This window comes from Lithobates pipiens, unplaced genomic scaffold, assembly GCF_037356315.1.
Source record: "Lithobates pipiens isolate NorthernLeopardFrog02 unplaced genomic scaffold, aLitPip1_a1.2 Scaffold_11, whole genome shotgun sequence".
NCBI lineage: Eukaryota > Metazoa > Chordata > Amphibia > Anura > Ranidae > Lithobates > Lithobates pipiens.
The window spans coordinates 19,083,403-19,103,428 of NW_027507696.1; the positions used below are offsets into that span (position 1 = coordinate 19,083,403).

General features: G+C 46.0%; 1 protein-coding gene across 1 annotated transcript in view; it reads left to right on the plus strand.

Annotated features, from left to right (window-relative positions):
• The window catches only part of LOC143960607 (twisted gastrulation protein homolog 1-A-like), a 43,591-nt gene extending 30,881 nt beyond the window's left edge, over nt 1-12,710 (plus strand). Inside the window, exon 5 of the mRNA XM_077469374.1 lies at nt 10,798-12,710. Within this exon, the coding sequence (XP_077325500.1) occupies nt 10,798-11,039 (242 nt within the window). The 3' untranslated portion in view covers nt 11,040-12,710. The remainder of the gene's footprint in view (nt 1-10,797) is intronic.
• Nucleotides 12,711-20,026: the final 7,316 nt, after the last annotated feature.

Below are 20,026 nucleotides of genomic sequence, written 5' to 3' on the forward strand. Positions count from 1 at the left end.
AACAGGCAGTGGGGCCTTGTGGCTTCGCTGCCCGTTTCCTACTGCGGTGCTTTGTGAATGGCTGGCTGTGTTCTTGGACACACACAGTTCCCAGAACACAGCGCACCCCATTCCCCAGAAGACAATGCAAGGAGGAGAAGAATGAAGATCACTGCGGAGTAGGAAGTGGCAGATTAGGGCAATCTACCTAGCAACAGCCATTTCCGGTAAGTAAAACATTTTTTTTTCAATTTTTTTTTTTCAGATTTTTAGGAGCATTTTTATTAATTTTTTTTTTTCAGGGTGGACTTCTGCTTTGAGCTGCAATGATAGCAGCTCTTCATCCTGGTGAAATGTGCCTTTTATCACTGGGGCATCGATCTTAATTTCTTGGAATCAATGTGCTGTTGTTAAGAGCTGCAATTACAGTGGAGGGGCTGGGAGCCAAATATATTGACACCCTTGAAGTCATGATCTATTGAAGGTCATGAAGGAGTTAAAAGGATACAACATTCAGGAAAAAAAAACTCTTAAAAAAAAAAAATATATATATATACATATATATATATATATATATATATACGGTTTTCCTGTAACATACTACTTTTCAGTGCAACCAATCCTTAGTCCTTATCAGTGTCTCTTGGTCAATATATGTGTGATGGGGTAATTGCAGGCAACACCAGCAAATGTTGATATCAGGTCCAGAAAGTATTGCTTGAGGCTTTGAGCTTCCATTTCTGTATCCTAGCAGTCTAATTTAATGACACAGCAAGAAAATGGTTAGGCTTTTTTTAATGACCATCATTACAATAAATTAGAGCTACAAAGCTGGCTTGGGGATCAATCAATTTCCCTGGCACTGTAAATGCTGAGAAATAGTGTTCAATAATGCAGCAAAATTAGGAACTGATGTCTACATTTTAAAATGGGTTGTCACACAAAGTGCTCATTTGTAATGCAAGATGTAAAGACGATGCCAGAATGAGATGAAATAAAATGTAAAATGTGGAATGCAATCTGCCAATGTTGAAACATTTAACAACTGTTTTTGCAACATCCAAGCTGTCACTTTCTATTCAGCATGTTTATTGTTTCTCTGGAAAGCAAGGAAAAGTGTTACAAAAAACAGTGATACAAAAAAATCAAGGAAAATGCTCTGTACACACGAGTGGAATTTCCGGCGGAAAAATCTTGGACGGTTTTTCCGACGGAATTCCCCTCAAGCTTGGCTTGCATACACACGGTCACACAAAAGTTCTCCGAACTTTCGACCGTCAAGAACGAGGTGACATACAACACTACGACGAGCCGAGAAAATTAAGTTCAGTGCTTCAGAGCATGCGCCGAATTGTTTCCGAGCATGCGCAGGAATTTTGCGTGTCGGAATTGCTACAGACGATCAGAATTTCCGATCTGAACTTTTTCCAACCGAAAAATAGAGAACCTGCTCTCAATCTTTTGCTGGTGGGAATTCCACCAACAAAAGTCAAATGTGGCATACACACGGTCGGAATTTCTGACCAAAAACTCACATCGGACTTTTGCTGGCAGAATTTCCGATAGTGTGTACAGGCCAAAAGTGTTACCCTGATCACATAATCACTATCAGTCATGGTTTGGTGTGAGGTATTAATATTTATGGGCGCTGTCTATCTTATGTACTATTTTGGTTAAAACTTAAGCTGGCCATACACGGTTCGGCCCAGACTCGAACCATTAATGGCTAGGCTGAATATACCAAGTTGATCAATCGATCAACTTGATCGATTGTACAACTTACTTACAGCCAACTGTCTGGATTCTCTTGCAACCAGGCCCGGATTGGCCATAGGGCAAACCAGGCAATTGCCCGGTGAGCCGCACCCGCCGGGGCTACCGGGCTGCAGGGCACAAGGCTCTTTGAGCTCGCGTCGATCATGCAGCCTCTACGCGGCCACCCGGGTGCCAGTTAAACTCTGCTAGCTCTGCTGGAGCTAGATGAGAAGCCTTCGGCCTCTCCGTGGCTGCCCGTATAGGTCAGCCATCGGTACAAGGGGGCATGACTGCGAGGGGGAGGAGCCAGAGCAGACACCTGCTGCAGAGTCCTGACAACTTGAAGCCGGATAACAGAAAACGTGAGTGCACCCCCATGCTTTGAGCTCACCACCCTAACCTGCATAGGAGGAGCGTGGGGGGCGGTTGCATATAGAACAATCATTCTCTCCATCTTCCTCCTGCAGTATCGGAATGTCTGCAAGAGGTAGAGGAGAAGCAGGAGGAAGATGGAGAAAATGATTGCTCTATATCCAGCCGCCTCCACCGCTCCTCCTATCCTGCTTATTTCTGCTGCCTCCCCCCGGGCTCTCCACACCACCCATACTCTTTGCCTCCTCATGCTCTCTGCCACCCCCCCCCCCCCCCAGTGCATTCCACCTCTCCCATGCGCTCTGCCACCCCCCAGTGCTCTCCACCTCCCCCATGCTCTCTGCCAGCCCCCTACTCTCTGCCACCCCCCCACAGTGCTCTCCACCTCCCCATGCTCTCTGCCCCCCCCAGTGCTCTCCACCTCCCCCCTGCTCTGTAACCCCCCCAGTGCACTCCACCTCCCCATGCTCTCTGCCCCCCCAGTGCTCTCCACCTCCCCCATGCTCTCTGCCAGCCCCCTACTCTCTGCCACCCCCTCCCCCACAGTGCTCTCCACCTCCCCCTTGCTCTCTGCCCCCCCAGTGCTCTCCACCTCCCCCCTGCTCTCTGTCACCCCCCAGTGCACTCCACCTCCCCCATGCTCTCTGCCCCCCCAGTGCTCTCCACCTCCCCCCTGCTCTCTGCCACCCCCCCCAGTGCACTCCACCTCCCCCATGCTCTCTGCCCCCCCAGTGCTCTCCACCTCCCCCATGCTCTCTGCCAGCCCCCTACTCTCTGCCACCCCCCCACAGTGCTCTCCACCTCCCCCTTGCTCTCTGCCCCCCAGTGCTCCCCACCTCCCCCCTGCTCTCTGTCACCCCCCCAGTGCACTCCACCTCCCCCATGCTCTCTGCCCCCCCAGTGCTCTCCACCTCCCCAATGCTTTTCACATCCCCCTGCTCTCTACCACCCCCCCAGTGCACTCCACCTCCTCCATACTCTCTGGCCCCCCAGTGCTCTCCACCTCCCCCATGCTCTCTGCCACCCCTCCCCCAGTGCACTCCACCTCTCCCATGCTCTCTGCCACCCCCCCCCCCCCCCCAGTGCTCTCCACCTCCGCCATGCTCTCTGCCACCCCCCAGTGCACTCCACCTCCCCCATGCTCTCTGCCACCCCCCCAGTACACTCCACCTCCCCCATGCTCTCTGCCACCCCCCCAGTGCTCTCCACCTCCCCCATGCTCTCTGCCACCCCCCAGTGCACTCCACCTCTCCCATGCTCTCTGCCACCCCCCCATGCACTCCACCTCTCCCATGCTCTCTGCCACCCTCCTGCTCCCTGCTCTCTGCCACACCCCCAGTGCACTCCACCTCTCCCATGCTCTCTGCCACCCCCCCAGTGCTCTCCACCTCCCCCAAGCTCTCTGACACCCCCCCCAGTGCACTCCACCTCTCCCATGCTCTCTGCCACCCCCCAGTGCTCTCCACTTCCCCCATGCTCTCTGCCCCCCCCCCCCCAGTGCTCTCTACCTCTCCCATGCTCTCTACCATGCTCTCTGCCACCCCCCAGTGCACTCCACCTCCCCCATGCTCTCTGCCACCCCCCCCAGTACACTCTACCTCCCCCATGCTCTCTGCCACCCCCCCCCTAGTGCACTCCACTTCCCCCATGCTCTCTGCCACCCCCCAGTGCACTCCACCTCTCCCATGCTCTCTGCCACAACCCCCCCCCCCCGTGCACTCCACCTCTCCCATGCTCTCTGCCACCCTCCTACTCCCTGCTCTCTGCCACACCCCCAGTGCACTCCACCTCTCTCATGCTCTCTACCACCCCCCCATGCACTCCACCTCTCCCATGCTCTCTGCCACCCCCCCCATGCACTCCACCTCTCCCATGCTCTCTGCCACCCTCCTGCTCCCTGCTCTCTGCCACACCCCCAGTGCACTCCACCTCTCCCATGCTCTCTGCCACCCCCCCAGTGCTCTCCACCTCCCCCAAGCTCTCTGACACCCCCCCCCCAGTGCACTCCACCTCTCCCATGCTCTCTGCCACCCCCCAGTGCTCTCCACCTCCCCCATGCTCTCTGCCCCCCCCAGTGCTCTCCACCTCTCCCATGCTCTCTACCGTGCTCTCTGCCACTCCCCAGTGCACTCCACCTCCCCCATGCTCTCTGCCACCCCCCCCCCCCCAGTACACTCTACCTCCCCCATGCTCTCTGCCACCCCCCCCCAGTGCACTCCACTTCCCCCATGCTCTCTGCCACCCCCCAGTGCACTCCACCTCTCCCATGCTCTCTGCCACCCCCCCCCCCCCCCCCGTGCACTCCACCTCTCCCATGCTCTCTGCCACCCTCCTACTCCCTGCTCTCTGCCACACCCCCAGTGCACTCCACCTCTCTCATGCTCTCTACCACCCCCCCATGCACTCCACCTCCCCCATGCTCTCTGCCACCCCCCGAGTGCACTCCATCTTCCCCATGCTCTCTTCCACCCCCGTGTTCTCCCCCACCCCCCATGCTCTGCCCTAACCACCTGTGCTGTTCATATCCCCCACGCTCTCCGCTTCCCCCCTGTGCTCTCCACATCCCCCTCATGCTCTCCGCTGCCCCCTCATGCTGTCCGCTGCCCCCCTGTGCTCTACACTTTCCCTAGGTGCTCTTCACATCCCCCCATGCTCTCCACCAGCCCCCCCGTGCTTTCCACCTCCCCCCATGCTCTCCGCCGCCCTCCCTGTGCTCGCCACCCCCCATGCGCTCTTCACATTCCCCATGCTCTCCGCCACCCTCCCTGTGCTCTCCACCTCCCCCCATGCTCTCCACCACCCTCCCTGTGCTCTCCACCTCCCCCCATGCTCTCTGCTGCCTCTTGTGCTCTTCTCTTCCTCCCTGTGCTCTCGCCCCACCCCATGTTCTCAAGGTTCTTCCCTGTGCTCTCCATCCCCCCCATGCTCTTTCCTGGTCCCACCTCACCCCCCCCCCCCGCCCACACCACTGCTGGGTTCCCCTCTCCTCTTTCTCAGGGGATCTGTCAGGGTGGAGAGTGGGGAAGGGGCCGGTTAACATTTCATGGGCTGCTCAATCCAAAATGCCCGGGCCTATTTTTTGTCCCAGTCCGGGCCTGCTTGCAACTATCAGTAGCGGCTTCTATAGCTGCTAGCGATAATCCCTGTCTTCTCCCTGTGAAGATGGCTTCTCCTACTCGCCTGGAAAAGACAATGACCCAGCAAGAGGAATTCCTGCATAAGTACTGTCTGTGTTGATGAGGGAATGGGGCAACCATGGGTTGCAGGAAAAACATTTGATCCATGTATGGTCAGCATTATTGTTGTCCATTTTATAGCAATTTGCGGCCATGCAGTGTTAGACACAGCTAAAATGATAAGCGAGGTCCTGTACCATTTTATACTCTAGCCAAAACCAACCAGAGAGAAAATGCTGGTAAATTAAAGGGATGGTAAAGTCTATTTTTTTTTTCTAATAAAATAACAAACATGTTATACTTACCTGCTCTGTGCAGTGGTTTTGGTAGAGCAGACCAGATCCTCTTCTTCTCGGGTCCCTGGCTGGAGCTCCTGGCCCCTCCCTCCTGTTGAGTGCCCCCATAGCAAGCTGCTTGCTATAGGGCCACCTGAGCCGAGCCAAGCTGCAGCTCCCTGTGTCCATTCAGACTCCTCTCCTGATTGACAGCAGCGGGAGCCAATAGTGCTGCTGCTGGGTCTCAGTCAATCAGGAGGGAGAGTCCTGGGTGGCCAAGGCGCTCACTGGATAGATATAGGGGTTAGGTAAGTATTAGGGGGCTGAGGGGGGTTGTGCACACAGAAGTTTTTTTTTTTTTATATTTGCATCAAGATAAAAAAAAACTTTCGACTTTACAATCATTTAAGGTAAAAAAAAAAAAAACCTTCTGCCTTTATAACCACTTTAAAGATAGTTAATGTTAATAGGGAGAGAGAGTTTAGTTTCCTTTAAAGTAGAACTACAGGCAAAACTTTTTTTCATTTTGGATTGAGAAAGCGAGGGTTATAACCCCTGTCAGATTTTTTGATTTTTTTTTGCCAGTTGTGTCCCATTGCAGAGATTTCCCTTCACTTTCTGTCCCATAGCCAAACAGAAAGTGAGAGGAAATCCCTACAAATTTAGGGAATTCCTTGGGAACCCCCACGTCACCAGAACTAGTGTCCCCATTTGAAGATTTCTCCTCTATTACTTTACTGGGGAAAACCCAAAATTTGGGATTTTCTTTTACTTTCACTTTGAACGATAATGTTAACTAGAAAGGGTGAATCTCCTTAACGGGAAAATACAACAATAAAATTTGACAGGTGTTCTAATCTCTCTCCACTCTATCCAAAACTTTAAAAAAAGTTTTGCCTTTAGTTATACTTTAAAGTGATTGTAAAGTCTAATTTTTTTTTAGGTAAAAATAACAAACATGCTACACTTGCATCCTCTGTGCAGTGGATTTGCACAGAGCAGCCCACATCCTCCACTTCTCGGGTCCCTCTTCTGTGTTCCTGGCCCCTCCCTCCCATTGAATGCCCCGACAGCAAGCAGCTTCCTATGGGGGCACCCGAGCCGAGTCACAGCTCTGTGTGTCCATTCAGACACTGAGCTGTGGCCCGGCCCTGCCCCCTTTCTCTCCTCATTGGCTGACTGACTTTGATTGACAGCAATGGGAGCTAATGGCGCCACGCTGCTGGCTCAGCCAATGAGGAGGGGAGTCCTAGCTAGCTGAGTGCCATGTGCAACATCGCTGGATCTAGACGGGGCTCAGGTAAGTATTAGGGGGCTGAGGGGGGCTGCTGCATACAGAAGGCTTTTTATCTTAATGCATTCAATGCATTAAGATAAAAAACCTTCTGCATTTATAACCAATTTAAGTATAATGAATCAGTTACTAAGAGAGTGAACGGCTACACAGAATTAATACTGTGTCATAGTGATGAAACTTCAGTGTTTAAGTTTACTCAACTGGACTAAAACCCTTTACATATCACCTAAGGTAAACAGAGTTCTGTCCCTGCAACATTGTATTGATTCTGTATAGCCATTCATTCTCTGCATAAGCTGATTCATTATGCTGTCAGTAGTGAGCGCAGGAATCTCCATACAATTAAAGTCATACTAAACACACTGTTTAATTTACATTGTCCCTTCTATTTCTGTATATGGATGATGGCACTGTAATTATTTTAATAAATAAAAACATCTAAGTACCTTTTTCCTAATCCATATACAGCTGTCAAATGATCCCCCACATCTTTCCCAGCCTGTCTGTAGGGAAACATAAGCAGGAGGAGCTTCTAGTCCTCTGCTGCTGGTCACGTTAATAAAAAAAAACAAAAAAAAAACAAAAAAAAAACAGCCTTTGGAATGCAGAGTAAAAATAAATAAATAATATCAATAAACTGTTAAATCATCATACAAATATATATTTTAATCTTTATTATTTTTGGCAATAAAATGGTGTGGGTGGATTTTTGCCAGTCACATGCTGTGTCAGGCCCCTCCAGTCTGTGTCTTAGAATAATGGGGAGGTGAAGCCTCCATCAGTCAATATCCTGCCCCCATTGTGTTTAGCTGGTTAATGTGCATGGAGGAGGAGGAGGGAGGGAGTGGGCTGTCATTTACCACTGCGTATACACTCGCAGTATAAACAAATCTTATAGTGACTGAGTATGAACATCATGTAATACATGTAATACACCATTTATTGATTTTTATGATGTGGGTTTAGTGACACTTTAACCAAGATCTTCCTCATTATTTCCTCTTCTGCTTCATTTTTTTAACCTATAGTGTAAGGGGTTAATCATCTGCATTGTGTAAAAAGGCTGTTTGAGCCTGTCGTCTCTGATCCTCCTTTTCTTCCGCTGTCCCCAAAACATGCCCGGATAAGACAGAGTTACTGGAGCCAGGCTGCACATGCTCAGTTTGGTGTGTATTGCTAGATCTTTGTTCTTGGGAGAGTGCATGTGATCAGCATAGGTCAAATCAGCACTGTCCAGACAAATGGTCAGGGGTCCTGCATCCTGATAGGATAGCCAGTGCAGTATAAAAACTCCTCCTACAATCTTTAACCAGGCACTGATAGAAGTCACAAGACTGCTGTATACTGCTGATGAGAAAAGGTATTTAGGAGTTTATATTTACAAAAATAATTACATTTGCATGTTATGTGTACTGTGGGAGACCAGATATACTGAATGCAGGGTCCTGGGTTTAGTAACACTTTAAGCATACATCCATGCAATGGTCATGTTTGCCCACACAGGGATGCACACGTGTTCCATGCATACCCATACAGGCAGTCCCATTTTTGTCAATTGGAACACGGACACAACCGCTGCTAGCAATTTGGCAGGTGTGTGTGTGCAGGTGCATGCGGGTGTGAGTCTCCGAATGCATAAGTCTGTTAAATTGGGAGCAGCGGTTGTATCCGTGTTCCAATTGACATGAAAGGGATTGCCTGCATGGGGATGCATGGAACATCTGTGCATCTCTATGTGAGCAAACATGGCCCTCACATAGGTGTACACTTAATACACCTGTGTGAACGAGGCCTTAGAAGCTGACTATTCAGATGTATTATAAACAATATAGATATTTTTCATGACTTTCGCATGGATGCTAAAAAAAAAAAAAAAAAAATCTTCAATCACCTAGCAGCTTCACAGCTGGTTCCCCCTTGCACAGTGCTGCACTTTGTGAATGGTCCTGCAGTCTTCTGAGACCTATGATGTGTCCCAGAAAGCCTCAGGGGAAGGAGGGGGGGGGGATTTTCTGCTCTGACCGCTGCAGCTGTCAAAACCAGGTACCCGCCCCCCCCCCCCCCCCCAAAAACGTCCAATAATTAAAGAGGAAGAGGGGGATGCAAAGAAGCAGAACTTCCCCTTTTGGGTGAAGTTCCACTTTAAAGCAGTTGTATACTTAAATTTTACACTTTTACCTACAGGTAAGCCTATAATAAGGCTTACTAGTAGGTAAAATTAATATCTCCTAAACCTGTGCGGTTTAGGAGATATTCCCTATGCATGCGGCGCATGCATTCTGAATGCCCCAGCTGAAGGTCCGGCAGCATTTCCGGACCTTGCCGGGAAGAAAACTCCTGCGCATGTGCGCGGGAGTGATGTCATTGCGGCTCCGGCTACTCACAGCGCCGGAGCCGCGAACCGGTGTTCTGCCTAATAGAGTCCACCTATCAAATGCTGTCCGCTCCGTACTGCGCATGCGCAGTACGGAGCAGACGAAGCTTCGGAAAAACTCGAAGCTGAACGGCGCCTGCGCCGTGAGTGGAGGAGGTAGCCCCACTATCGAAGCGGACATAGGGTTAAGAATTTTAGAGGGCCCCTCGCGGGCGAGCTTCGCTCGCCACGCTTCGGACTCGGCCTCGCTCCGCTCGGCTCTTTTTTATTCTAACTCTATGTCCACTTGGATAGTGGGGATAGAACCTGGACTCACGGCGCAGGCGCCGTTCATCCTCGGCAATTTTCGGAATCTGTGTTCCTGTGTACTGCGCATGCGCAGTACGCAGGGGACACCATCTGATGGAGGACACTATTTTACAAGACACCGGGAAGACACGCTGAGGGCAAGATGTCAGCTCCCTCGGCGCGGAACAGGCACCAATAGGGGGGCTTCGTTCTGAGGTAAGTATTTGATAATGAGCTAGTATGCGCTGCATACTAGCTCATTATACCTTTGCCTTGCAGGGGTTTTTTTTTTTAGTTTTTTTTAATGTGCGGGGGGTTTACTACCGCTTTAAAGAGGAAGTAAACCCTGATGAGTTTACTTCCTCTTTCATTCCATGCAAAGGCAAAGCATAATGGACTACTATGCATTGTATAGTAGTCCATTATGTGTCACTTACCTGATACAGGAGCCAGCGAAGTCACCGCTGTCCCCTGTAGTCCGGCGCATCCATCTTCTCGGTGGGGTCTCACAGCTCCGCCGCTGTCATTTGGCGAAGCTGCGATGACGTCACTCGGAAGCCGACACGCGCGGCAGCTCCGTCGTTGAAAATGCCGCGCTCAGTGCGCCTGTGCGCCGCTGTCTACGGCGCATGCGCCGTAGACAGCGGTGCCTGTATTCGGGCAAATATCTCCTAAACCGTATAGGTTTAGGAGATATTTCTTGGACCTACAGGTAAGCCTTAATCTAGGCTTACCTGTAGGTCAAAGTGTGTTGTAAGGGTTTACAACCACTTTAACAAGTGGAGATGAGGGATCACAACTGGGTGCTTCTGCCCTCTAGTGGCTAACCTATAAATTGCTATGTTTCATACAATAACAAACATATAGAATAGTAAGCATGTAAAAATGTGAGTCATAACTAAACACACTTTTAAAGAGGTAATAAAAACATAACAAAAATGTAATTTATCGCATCTTACCAACTGTTGGATGATTGCATTAGTTTTCTTTTTTATCCTTTTATCTCCTTTTTTCACCTGGTTACCTTTCACCTGGCCAGTATATCGTTTTATTTAACTGCAGATTAGCAACTGCAAAAAGTAGAAAGTTTTAATAAATGTCTCCCTCTGTATCTATTTGTGTGGCATAACATGATGCTGTATTGTCAAGAAATTGGTTTGATAAAAACTGCAGCTTCATGTGTTTTGGAATAAAATGCACATGAATTATTATACATGTTATGCTGCCATGGATTAGTTGCCTTTACACATTCACATTTTGTTTTTCTTTTATCTGCTTTAGCATTACCTTCCCCATCTACGGTGAATGTATCTGCCATTTGCACAGTGATGTATTTTAAACCCTGTATGACTATGAGACGTTGCCAGGAGTCCTGTGAAGTTACTGGCTCTTCGAGGTACCGTTGGTTCCATAATGGCTGCTGTCAATGTGTGGGGCCCGACTGCTATGGAAACGGCAGCAAAGAGCCACTTTGCCAGCAATGCCATCCTAAGGGAATACTGTCAGCTGTGGAAGGAGATTAGTTCTGGAAATAATTGATCAGGAAGGTAATGAGAAAAAAGAACCTGATTTGAAAAATCGATTCATTTGTGCTTTCCATAAGCTGAAAGTCATGAGAAGACAGAGTTTGATATTCAGTATGTACTGGTAAAATGTGTGTAATTTTGCATAAAGCAGATGCATTTTAGGGGTGTGTGTGGGGGGGGGGGGGCAGGGTAGCATATTTAAAGACTGGCAGATGAATAAAAAGTTCAGGGTGAAATGAGGACCTGTGTAGTAAGTCTTCTTACTAATTGTTTCTGGGAGAAAAGATAGAATGCAAATGTGAGGATTTTTGGGCTACATCACCTAACCAAAGCAGTTTTCAGGTCACACGCACATTCATTTCAATAAGCTATCCTATGCGTGTCAAACAAAGAAAAGTGGCGCATTTTGGCACGATTGTTTTGCGCTATTGAACAAGACAAAATAGGCATTTGCTTGCTGTGTTTGGAGTGCCATTATAAAATGAATGACACCGCAAATGCGACACTTGCAATTTTGTGCATGTTTACAAAACACGCAGGTGTAAATGAAACCTTAGTTTGCATCCTGTTGACTAAAAAGCAACATCACCAAAGTAACGAGCTAATTAATATGCATTTTTATTAGAAGCTACACCAGTACATTTATACACTAAAACACAGCTGTGTGCTTTATAAATGTGCTTTGCTTGCCTTCAGACTAAAGTCAACTTTATTCTAATAAATGGGGGGAAACATAGCTGCAGAAGGCAACGGAAACCATTGACCTGACCTGACATGGTTTATATGACAGCACTTACCTCCTATCTGTGAGTATTCATTTCAGCATTATGCACAAAACCCACAATAGGAAATCAGAGCCATCAAACTGCACGCTGCTTTTTAAAAATAAAACTTTAATGTCCTACACTCTGCAGAAAATGGAAACCAAAGATCTTTGTATGTAGGCCCCAATGTCATGAATTTAATGCTCAATTCACAAAGCTTTAAAGTTGAACTCCAAGCATGATCTCAATGGCAAAGTTGCATACTTACATTGGTTTGTGCTGCATCCTGGGCAAGGAAGAGGGAGATCTTGAGGGCGCATTAGAAAGACTTGGTAAGGTAGGTCAGGTCTGTCTTTATTGGGACATCATCTAGGAGAAGTTGTGGACTTACTGGCCCAATATTTACCATGCATACCTACATTTGGGAACTGGTGCATAGTGACATTTGCTAATCAGCTCACTACTAGCGGTCACTCATTGGTGGAAACATTATTTTATGCAGATACCATGGGTTGGCCTCCTTTCCAGTAGTCTCCTGGGGTCCCGCCCCCCCCCCCCCCCCCCCATAACTGGTGGACAATAATGGCATGCACACATTTGGAATGGTGGCTTTATAATAAATAGTTTTTTTGGACCATAGAGACATCATACAGATATCTCCTTCTCTTCTCCTGAAGAAGTGTATTGTTCACACAATGTGTCGAGATCCTTTGAAGGCCTCCCCATCTTTGCTGAACTGTTCAATCTTAGGATGGTGCAAGTTGTATATGTATACTAAATTATAAATATAGGTGTTGGGTTAGGCTTGAGAGGCGTTAGAACTAGAATAAGTTGTTAATATATCCATGAAGCATTTTAGGATGGTTTTAATAAGAATCAATAAAATGTTATTTAACAGAAATAAGACTGGATATATTATTTGTGCACCTAAAAAGTCCCACAGGGTATTTCTTGTCTGTATGTTTCTTGTATGTAATTATTTTTCCTAATTTTTGCTAAGCTTATACCTGGAGTTCAACACAAGGATACGGATTTTTATTTAAGCCACATGAGTGTAATTTGTAGATCTCATTAGACTCATTTAAAGTGGGAAATGAAATAAACACTGCAATAACGCTGTCTTTTCTGCAATAAAACAAATATATCTACCTGTTCACAATCTTCTTGGAACTAGAATGAATTAACTTTCATGTGCATGTACAGGAGTTATGTCATTCCCTGGCTGTCCAATGAAGACGGTCAAGGACCCAACACCTTGAAGAAACTGGGAGATGATATCAGCACTAGCGAAGGACTTTGTGGATATTGCATGATTTGAGCCAAGGTAAGTATTTACAGAGTTTAAAGCGATAGTAAAGGTTAAAAAAAAACAAAAAACCTGCAGGTAAAGGTAGCCCTCCAATGGAGTGAGGGCTTCCATCTTCACCCAGTCTTCCCTCTAGGTTTGCAGGCTGTGGCTGCTTGAATGATCATGCCACAGGTATGCCATTCCTTCAGAGCGCATGCACCGATGACATCACCTGTTGCTGCTCCTTAGAATATCTCCCAAACGGTACACGTTTAGGAGATATTCATTTAACCTACAGGTAAGCTTTATTTAAAGCTTACCTGTAGGTAAAAATCTAAATACAGTCTATGCTACCACTTTAATTCTGCTTTAAAAATACCTGTATAGATGAAACAAAGACAAAAATTGAGGACACCCCAGCCTAGTGCATTGCCATAAAAATTATTTATTTAAAAAAAAATGCAATTCCAATACACTCACAAGTGTGAAACTTCAGGCATATAAAATCAATCCAGTACAGATACTCAAACAATGCCCCTCCACGAGGATGTGACTTACGCGTTTTACGGGTATAAGAGCTGATGAAGAGCAAACTGCTCTTGAAACGTGTAAGCCTAACCCTTGCGGATCGGCATTGTTTTAATATATGTACTGGATTGATTTTATATGCCTGAAGTTTCACACTTTTGTGAGTATATTGTAGTTGAATTTTTTTTAATAGATAATTTTTATGGTAATGCACTAGGCTGGTGCGCCCGCTCATATTGTCTTTGTTTCAGCTATATGGTCTAAGAATCTCCCCTATCTGAAGAGGGCAGCAAGGTTTATGCATTGCAGAGTTTCTCAAAGACAAATTTTTTCTCTTATGAGAGTGGAAGAAGTATGCTACACATGATTGTTTCTATTGACTTTAACAGACTTGAAGCTCCTATTCGCCTAGTGCTGATGTTTTTCATTCCCATACTTGTGTTAAAATAACTTTCACCTTTTTATTTTTTATTTTAAATAGCGATCCATATCCTGGTGTGTTAGCTTTGTGAGTGCTGCACTGCAGCCTTTCCTACACATTGTGTAGTACGATATAGAGGCTGCGTTCACATCCAAAAGCATACCTCCCAACTTTTTGAAATGGGAATGAGGGACACCTACTAGCAAAAGTATGTAAGCATAGGTCACGCCCTCCTGTCACTCCCCCTTAAAGGAGAATTAACCAAAAAAAAAATGATTAGTTAAACCCACAAGGGCTTTTTTTAACCACTACTATTCCTTTATATTGGCTTTTGAAATTTACAAATGCAGCAATTTAGATTTTGGATGAAAGGTTTAGCACTGGGTAACATTTTCTGAAAGATAAGAAGTACATTTTATATACAACTATATAAATCAGACCAAAATGAGGGACAAATGTGGAGGAAAGAGGGACAGAGGGACATTAATCCAAATCAGGGACAGTTGGGAGCTATGCCAAAAGTCGTTTGCAAAGTTTACTAAATTGGGTTGCATTTATATTTTTAACCAACACCATGTTAAGTTAGATTGAATTGACCTTCTGTCTTCAAGTGGACCTTCACCCCAAAAAACAAGTTATTTGTCTACCAGTCCCCTCTCCAACAAAGCTTTTTCTGTGCGCACTTCCTCCTTTCTCGCCTATGTAAGAATGGTCTTCACGTGTACACCTTTGAAACATCTTTGCAATTGTGGAGGTCCCAGATCTAATATTGTCTGTACATGTGCAGGGAAACTGGGTGCACAGTTGTGCCACAGGTCTCTGCTATGTCACTGAAGGCTGAGCAGAGACCTTCAATACATCTGCGCATGTACTTGATTTTGAAGATGTCAGCTCTGGTGGGAGGGGGGGGGGGGGCAGCATTACAGGCACTGAAGTCCCTCTTTAACCACTTCAATACAGGGCACTTTCACCCCCTTCCTTCCCAGCCCAATTTTCAGCTTTCAGCGCTCTAGCGCTTTCAGTGACAATTGCGCGGTCATGCTACACTGTACCCAAATGAAATTGTTATCATTTTGTTCGCACAAATAGAGCTTTATTTTGGTGTTATTTATTCACGACTCCGTTTTTTTTTTTTGCGATATAAGCGCAAAAAAAGCGGAAATTTGGGAAAAAAACAATATTTTCTTTTTTCTATTTGAAAAGAAATCCAATAAAATCAAATTTTGTCATAAATTTAAGCCAAAATGTATTCTGCTACATGTTTTTGGTAAAAAAAATTCCGTTAAGTGTATAATAATTGGTTTGTGTGATCACGGACATATGTACGCAAATGATCATGTACATATGTGTGCAGGTGATCACGTACATATGTGTGCAGATAATCATTGGGACATGTGATTTTAGTGGGACATATGTGGGGGACATGTTTTTATTATTAGGGACATGTGTTTTTATTATTTGGGGACATGTATGTTTTGGGGACATGTGTGTTTTGGGGACATATGTGGGGACTGTGTTTTCACTGTGTGGTGTGTTGTGTGTTTACACTACACTGATGATCAGTGAGTAAAAAGCTGTGAAAAGCAGCCCATACTCACTGATCATCAGCCGGCTGCAGCGTTCTGCTCTCCTCTTCTCAGCGGTGACTTCCGTGTGAGGAGAGGAGAGCCGATTGCCTAGCAACCGGCTGTTTGTTTACATCACATGACGGCCGTGATTGGACACGGCCGTCATGTGATCAGGAGGGCCAATCACAGAGCCCTCCTGCCGATCTGAGATGTGCCGTGTCCGGGTGACACGAGCACATCGGGATCGCGCCGCTGCGCGGGCGCGCGTGCGCGCGATCCCGCTGCTCCTGAATGACGTTCCTGAACGTCCTATCAGGAGCAGGCGGCTCCCACCCGGCCGTATATATACATTGGCCGGGTGGGAAGTGGTTAAGCTTAGATGCATGATTTCCTGAATAGCATAAGCAGTTTGTGCCTGCATGTCAGTGGCTAGCTTAAAGTCATCCATAGACATAATGAGGTGGATTTACTAAAGGCAAATAAACTGTGCACTTTGTAAGTGCATTTGCAATAATTTTCCCAAAAGCTTAATTGAGGGAAAGCTCTGCTGATTTCCATCACCCAATCCTGTGCAAGCAAAAATGCAGTTTTTTCTATTTTACTTGTAGCTGATTGGGTATTCTTTACAAAGTGAAGCTTCACTGCATTCACTAAGCTCTGGGGAAAATTAGTGCAACTGGACTTTGAAAGTGCACAGTCTCCTTTAGTAAATCCACCCCAATATTGCACACTTCTAATTGGGTAATTTGTCCAATTTCAGACAGTGCTTATGAAGATCTTGGGAGGACCAGGGGCTCCACAGGTTCAAAAAGTTTGACTGAATGCTATTGTCACCATGATAAGCTGGTGCCAGGACTGTCTGAAGAATGAAAACCACACCTCCCCCCTCCTCCCTTATGCATAGCCTATACATAATACTTGTGCAGGCCTAGCAATCCAGTTTAAGGCCAAAGTTGGGCCAAAAAAAGTCATTGTGATACAGTTAGATTCTTCCTACACATCCAGCGATTCACTTTTGTCTCGATTTAGACAAATACCATTTGTAATTCAGTTGAAACGTTTATTGATAAACATCTGTCACTCAGTCAGTCTAGGCGTGGAGAGACAGATGCTGCTTTTGCTCGCTGATCCCCAGCACTGCTTTAGGAAATGTGGGCAGGAATGCCCTATTCACCCTACCTTGTACTATTGTTCTGGCTCCAACCCCCAACACATCCCTCTGAAGAACCTAGATCCTATTATAGCATTTGCCCTGAGGGTCAGTTCACTAAGCTGTTCACTATTTTAAAACATTAGGTTCAAAAGCATAAATACTTCATAAATCCTAAATCTCCCTAAAATTGTTGTGAGCTAAATGCTTTTTACTTTTTTTTCCTCATAAAAAAAAATCTTGTAAATCTGTTTTTTTTCAATAGAATCTCATAATTAACACCAATTTTTGTAAAATGACCAATACATACAAAACATAACAAAAATGAAAAATATAATATGCTTGTGCTTTTTTTCCCACAAATCAGCTATGTCTAGCTGATTTGTGGGAAAAAAATATTTTATTTAAAACTACTTTTGTTTTTAAAAATTGGTCACATATGGTAGTTAATATACAGCATGCATTAGTTAATCGACCCAATATTCACTTTGAAATAAAGGTAACTGTTTTAAAGCGGAGGTCCACCTTAAAGTGGACCTTCCGCTCATTGGAATCCTCCCCCCCCTCCGGCGCCACAATTGGCACCTTTCAGGGGGGAGGGGGGTGCAGGTACCTGTACAGTACAGGTATCTGCACCCACTTCCGGCGTAGATTCTGCAGAAGGTACGCCCCTTTCCGCAGAATCTACGCCCCTTTCCGAAAGTCCCCCGCTGCCTGCTGGGAAACACACGGATCCCAGAGACAGCGGGGACCATCCTTATTGCGCAGCACGACTCGCGCATGCGCAGTAGGGAATCGGGAAATGAAGCCGAAAGGCTCCACTTCCTGATTCCCATACCCAAGATGGCGACGGCAGCACCCGAGAGACGATTGAGAGATCGGCTTCGGGTGCCGACATCGCGGGCGCGCTGGGCGGGTAAGTGTCACTATTTTAAAAGTCAGCAGCTACAGTATTTGTAGCTGCTGGCTTTTAAAAAAAAAAAAACGGCGGAACTCCCGGCGGAACTCCCGACGGACTCCCGCTTTAAGCTCATAAACAATAGGTATGATTTTTTTTACCAGTGCTGTATGAATTTTATTTTTTTGACTGGTATTTCTGCATTTTTTGTTCTTTGGAACCATATATCTGTAGGATTAGGCTACCAATAGACCATAAAGGGCATAGGATTGTGCACACACAATCCATTCTTCCTCAGGGCAAGGCATCATTGATGTCTTTCTTTTGTTTTCTTTCCCGTCTTTCTTTCCCTCCCTCTCTTCCCCTCCCTCTCTTCTCTCTCTTCTCCTCTCTTTCCCTCCCTCCCCTCTCTCTTTCCCTCCCTCTTTATCTATCTATCTATCTATCTATCTATCTATCTATCTATCTATCTATCTATACTCAAGTATAAGCCGACCTGAGAATATAAGCCGAGGCACCTAATTTTACCACAAAAAAACTGGGAAAACGTATTGACCTGAGTATAAGCCTAGGGTGTGAAATGCAGCAGCTACTGGTAAACATGCCCATCTAAAGCCTCACTGTGCTCATTTGCAGCCTCACTGTGCCCACCTGCATCATCAGTGCCCATTTGCAGCCTCACTGTGCCCATCTGCAGCCTCACTGTGCCCATTTGCAGGCTCATTGTGCCTACCTGTATCATCAGTGCCCATCTGGAGCCTCACTGTGCCCATCTGCAGCCTCATTGTGCCCACCTATACCTTTGATTACAAACAGCGAGTGTCGCCCGCTGTATCATACAACTGCAGTCTTAACTGTTCAGCAGCTGTCCACTGTAACAAAGCCCCGCCTCCACCTCGTTCATGATAGACGGAACACTGATTCAGTTTCCCAGCATTGTATCAGTGTTCAGTGTTCCGTCTATCACAGACGAGGAGGAGGCGGGGCTTTGTTACAGTGGACGGCCAGCGAACAGTTAAGATTGCAGTTGCATGATACAGTGGGAGACACCCGCTGTTTGAGATCAAAGGTACAGGTGGGCACAGTGAGGCTGCAGATGGGCACAATGAGGCTGCAGATGGGCACTGAGACCCTCACTCAAGTATAAGCCAAGGTGGGCTTTTTCAGCATTAAAAATGTGCTGAAAAAAGTTGCCTTATACATATATATATATATATATATATATATATTTGTAAGCTTGGTTTATTCGAGTCAAGAGGGGAGCAGATGGGCACACCAGAAAACAGTAATAATTGTGTGTGGTATGCATCAGACTGTTTTCGTCGGAATATCCGCCGGACCAAATTTTCCAACTTGCCGGAAATATTTTCCGACAAAATGCTCCGATCGGTCATACTCCGATCATGTGTAGAGAATTCCGATCGGATAAAGTGCCACGCATGCTCAGATAAAATTCCTACATCAAAGCTATTGGCTACTAGCCTGAACGTAGTCCCGTCGTAACGAAATAACGCCATCACGTTCTGAACGTTCGGATTTTCCGACAACTTCGTCCGACCATGTGTATACAACAGTTTCGACAAAATCTGTCGGACAAAATCCAACGGACAAAATCCAACGGATTTGGTTGTCGGAATCTCCGATCGTGTGTACAAGGGCTTACTGTTGTTCCTCAGCCAGTATGGGCTCCCTGTTCCTGCTCAGCCACTTTCCCCTCTACACAAAAGTACCTTGTAAGCTCGGGCCGTCTGCAGCAAACGGACACATAATACAGCTGTATGTCTTATGGGTTGATGGATCACATTCGTACGACTGACCACCTTCTGAAGTCTTTGGGCATCAGTATTTTAGGTTTAACGTGACACTAAACTCAGGTTAAAAATATATAAATAAATTATATTCATGTACACTATATTACCAAAACTAAAACTAGGAAGGGATAGAGAACAGAGATTATGACGGTGCCCAAAAAAAATAAAATATGGTAGAAAATATGATTAAAAAAATGTTTTATTATTACAAAAATCACAGTATAAAATTCAAACACAGGTGTGTAAACAAACAAAGCAAATAAGTACATACAGATATGGCCACCAAGTATAACAGGTGTGTAGTCCCTACACGTTTCACCAAAACATTGGCTTCTTCAGGGGAAAGCTGTATTGAAAACCTGTATATGTATGTAGACTCTAAAAAAAAATATAGACAATTAGAAAAGGTTTGTTCGTAAACACTCAATTACATGCAAAAAAAAAATAATCATAGTCATATCAAAAGCAATAAATTGATTACTGTGACGAGAGCCTAGCATAAAAATGATATGCTGGCCACAACAGGGGACCGCCACCCGTAATAAAAAAGGGGTTT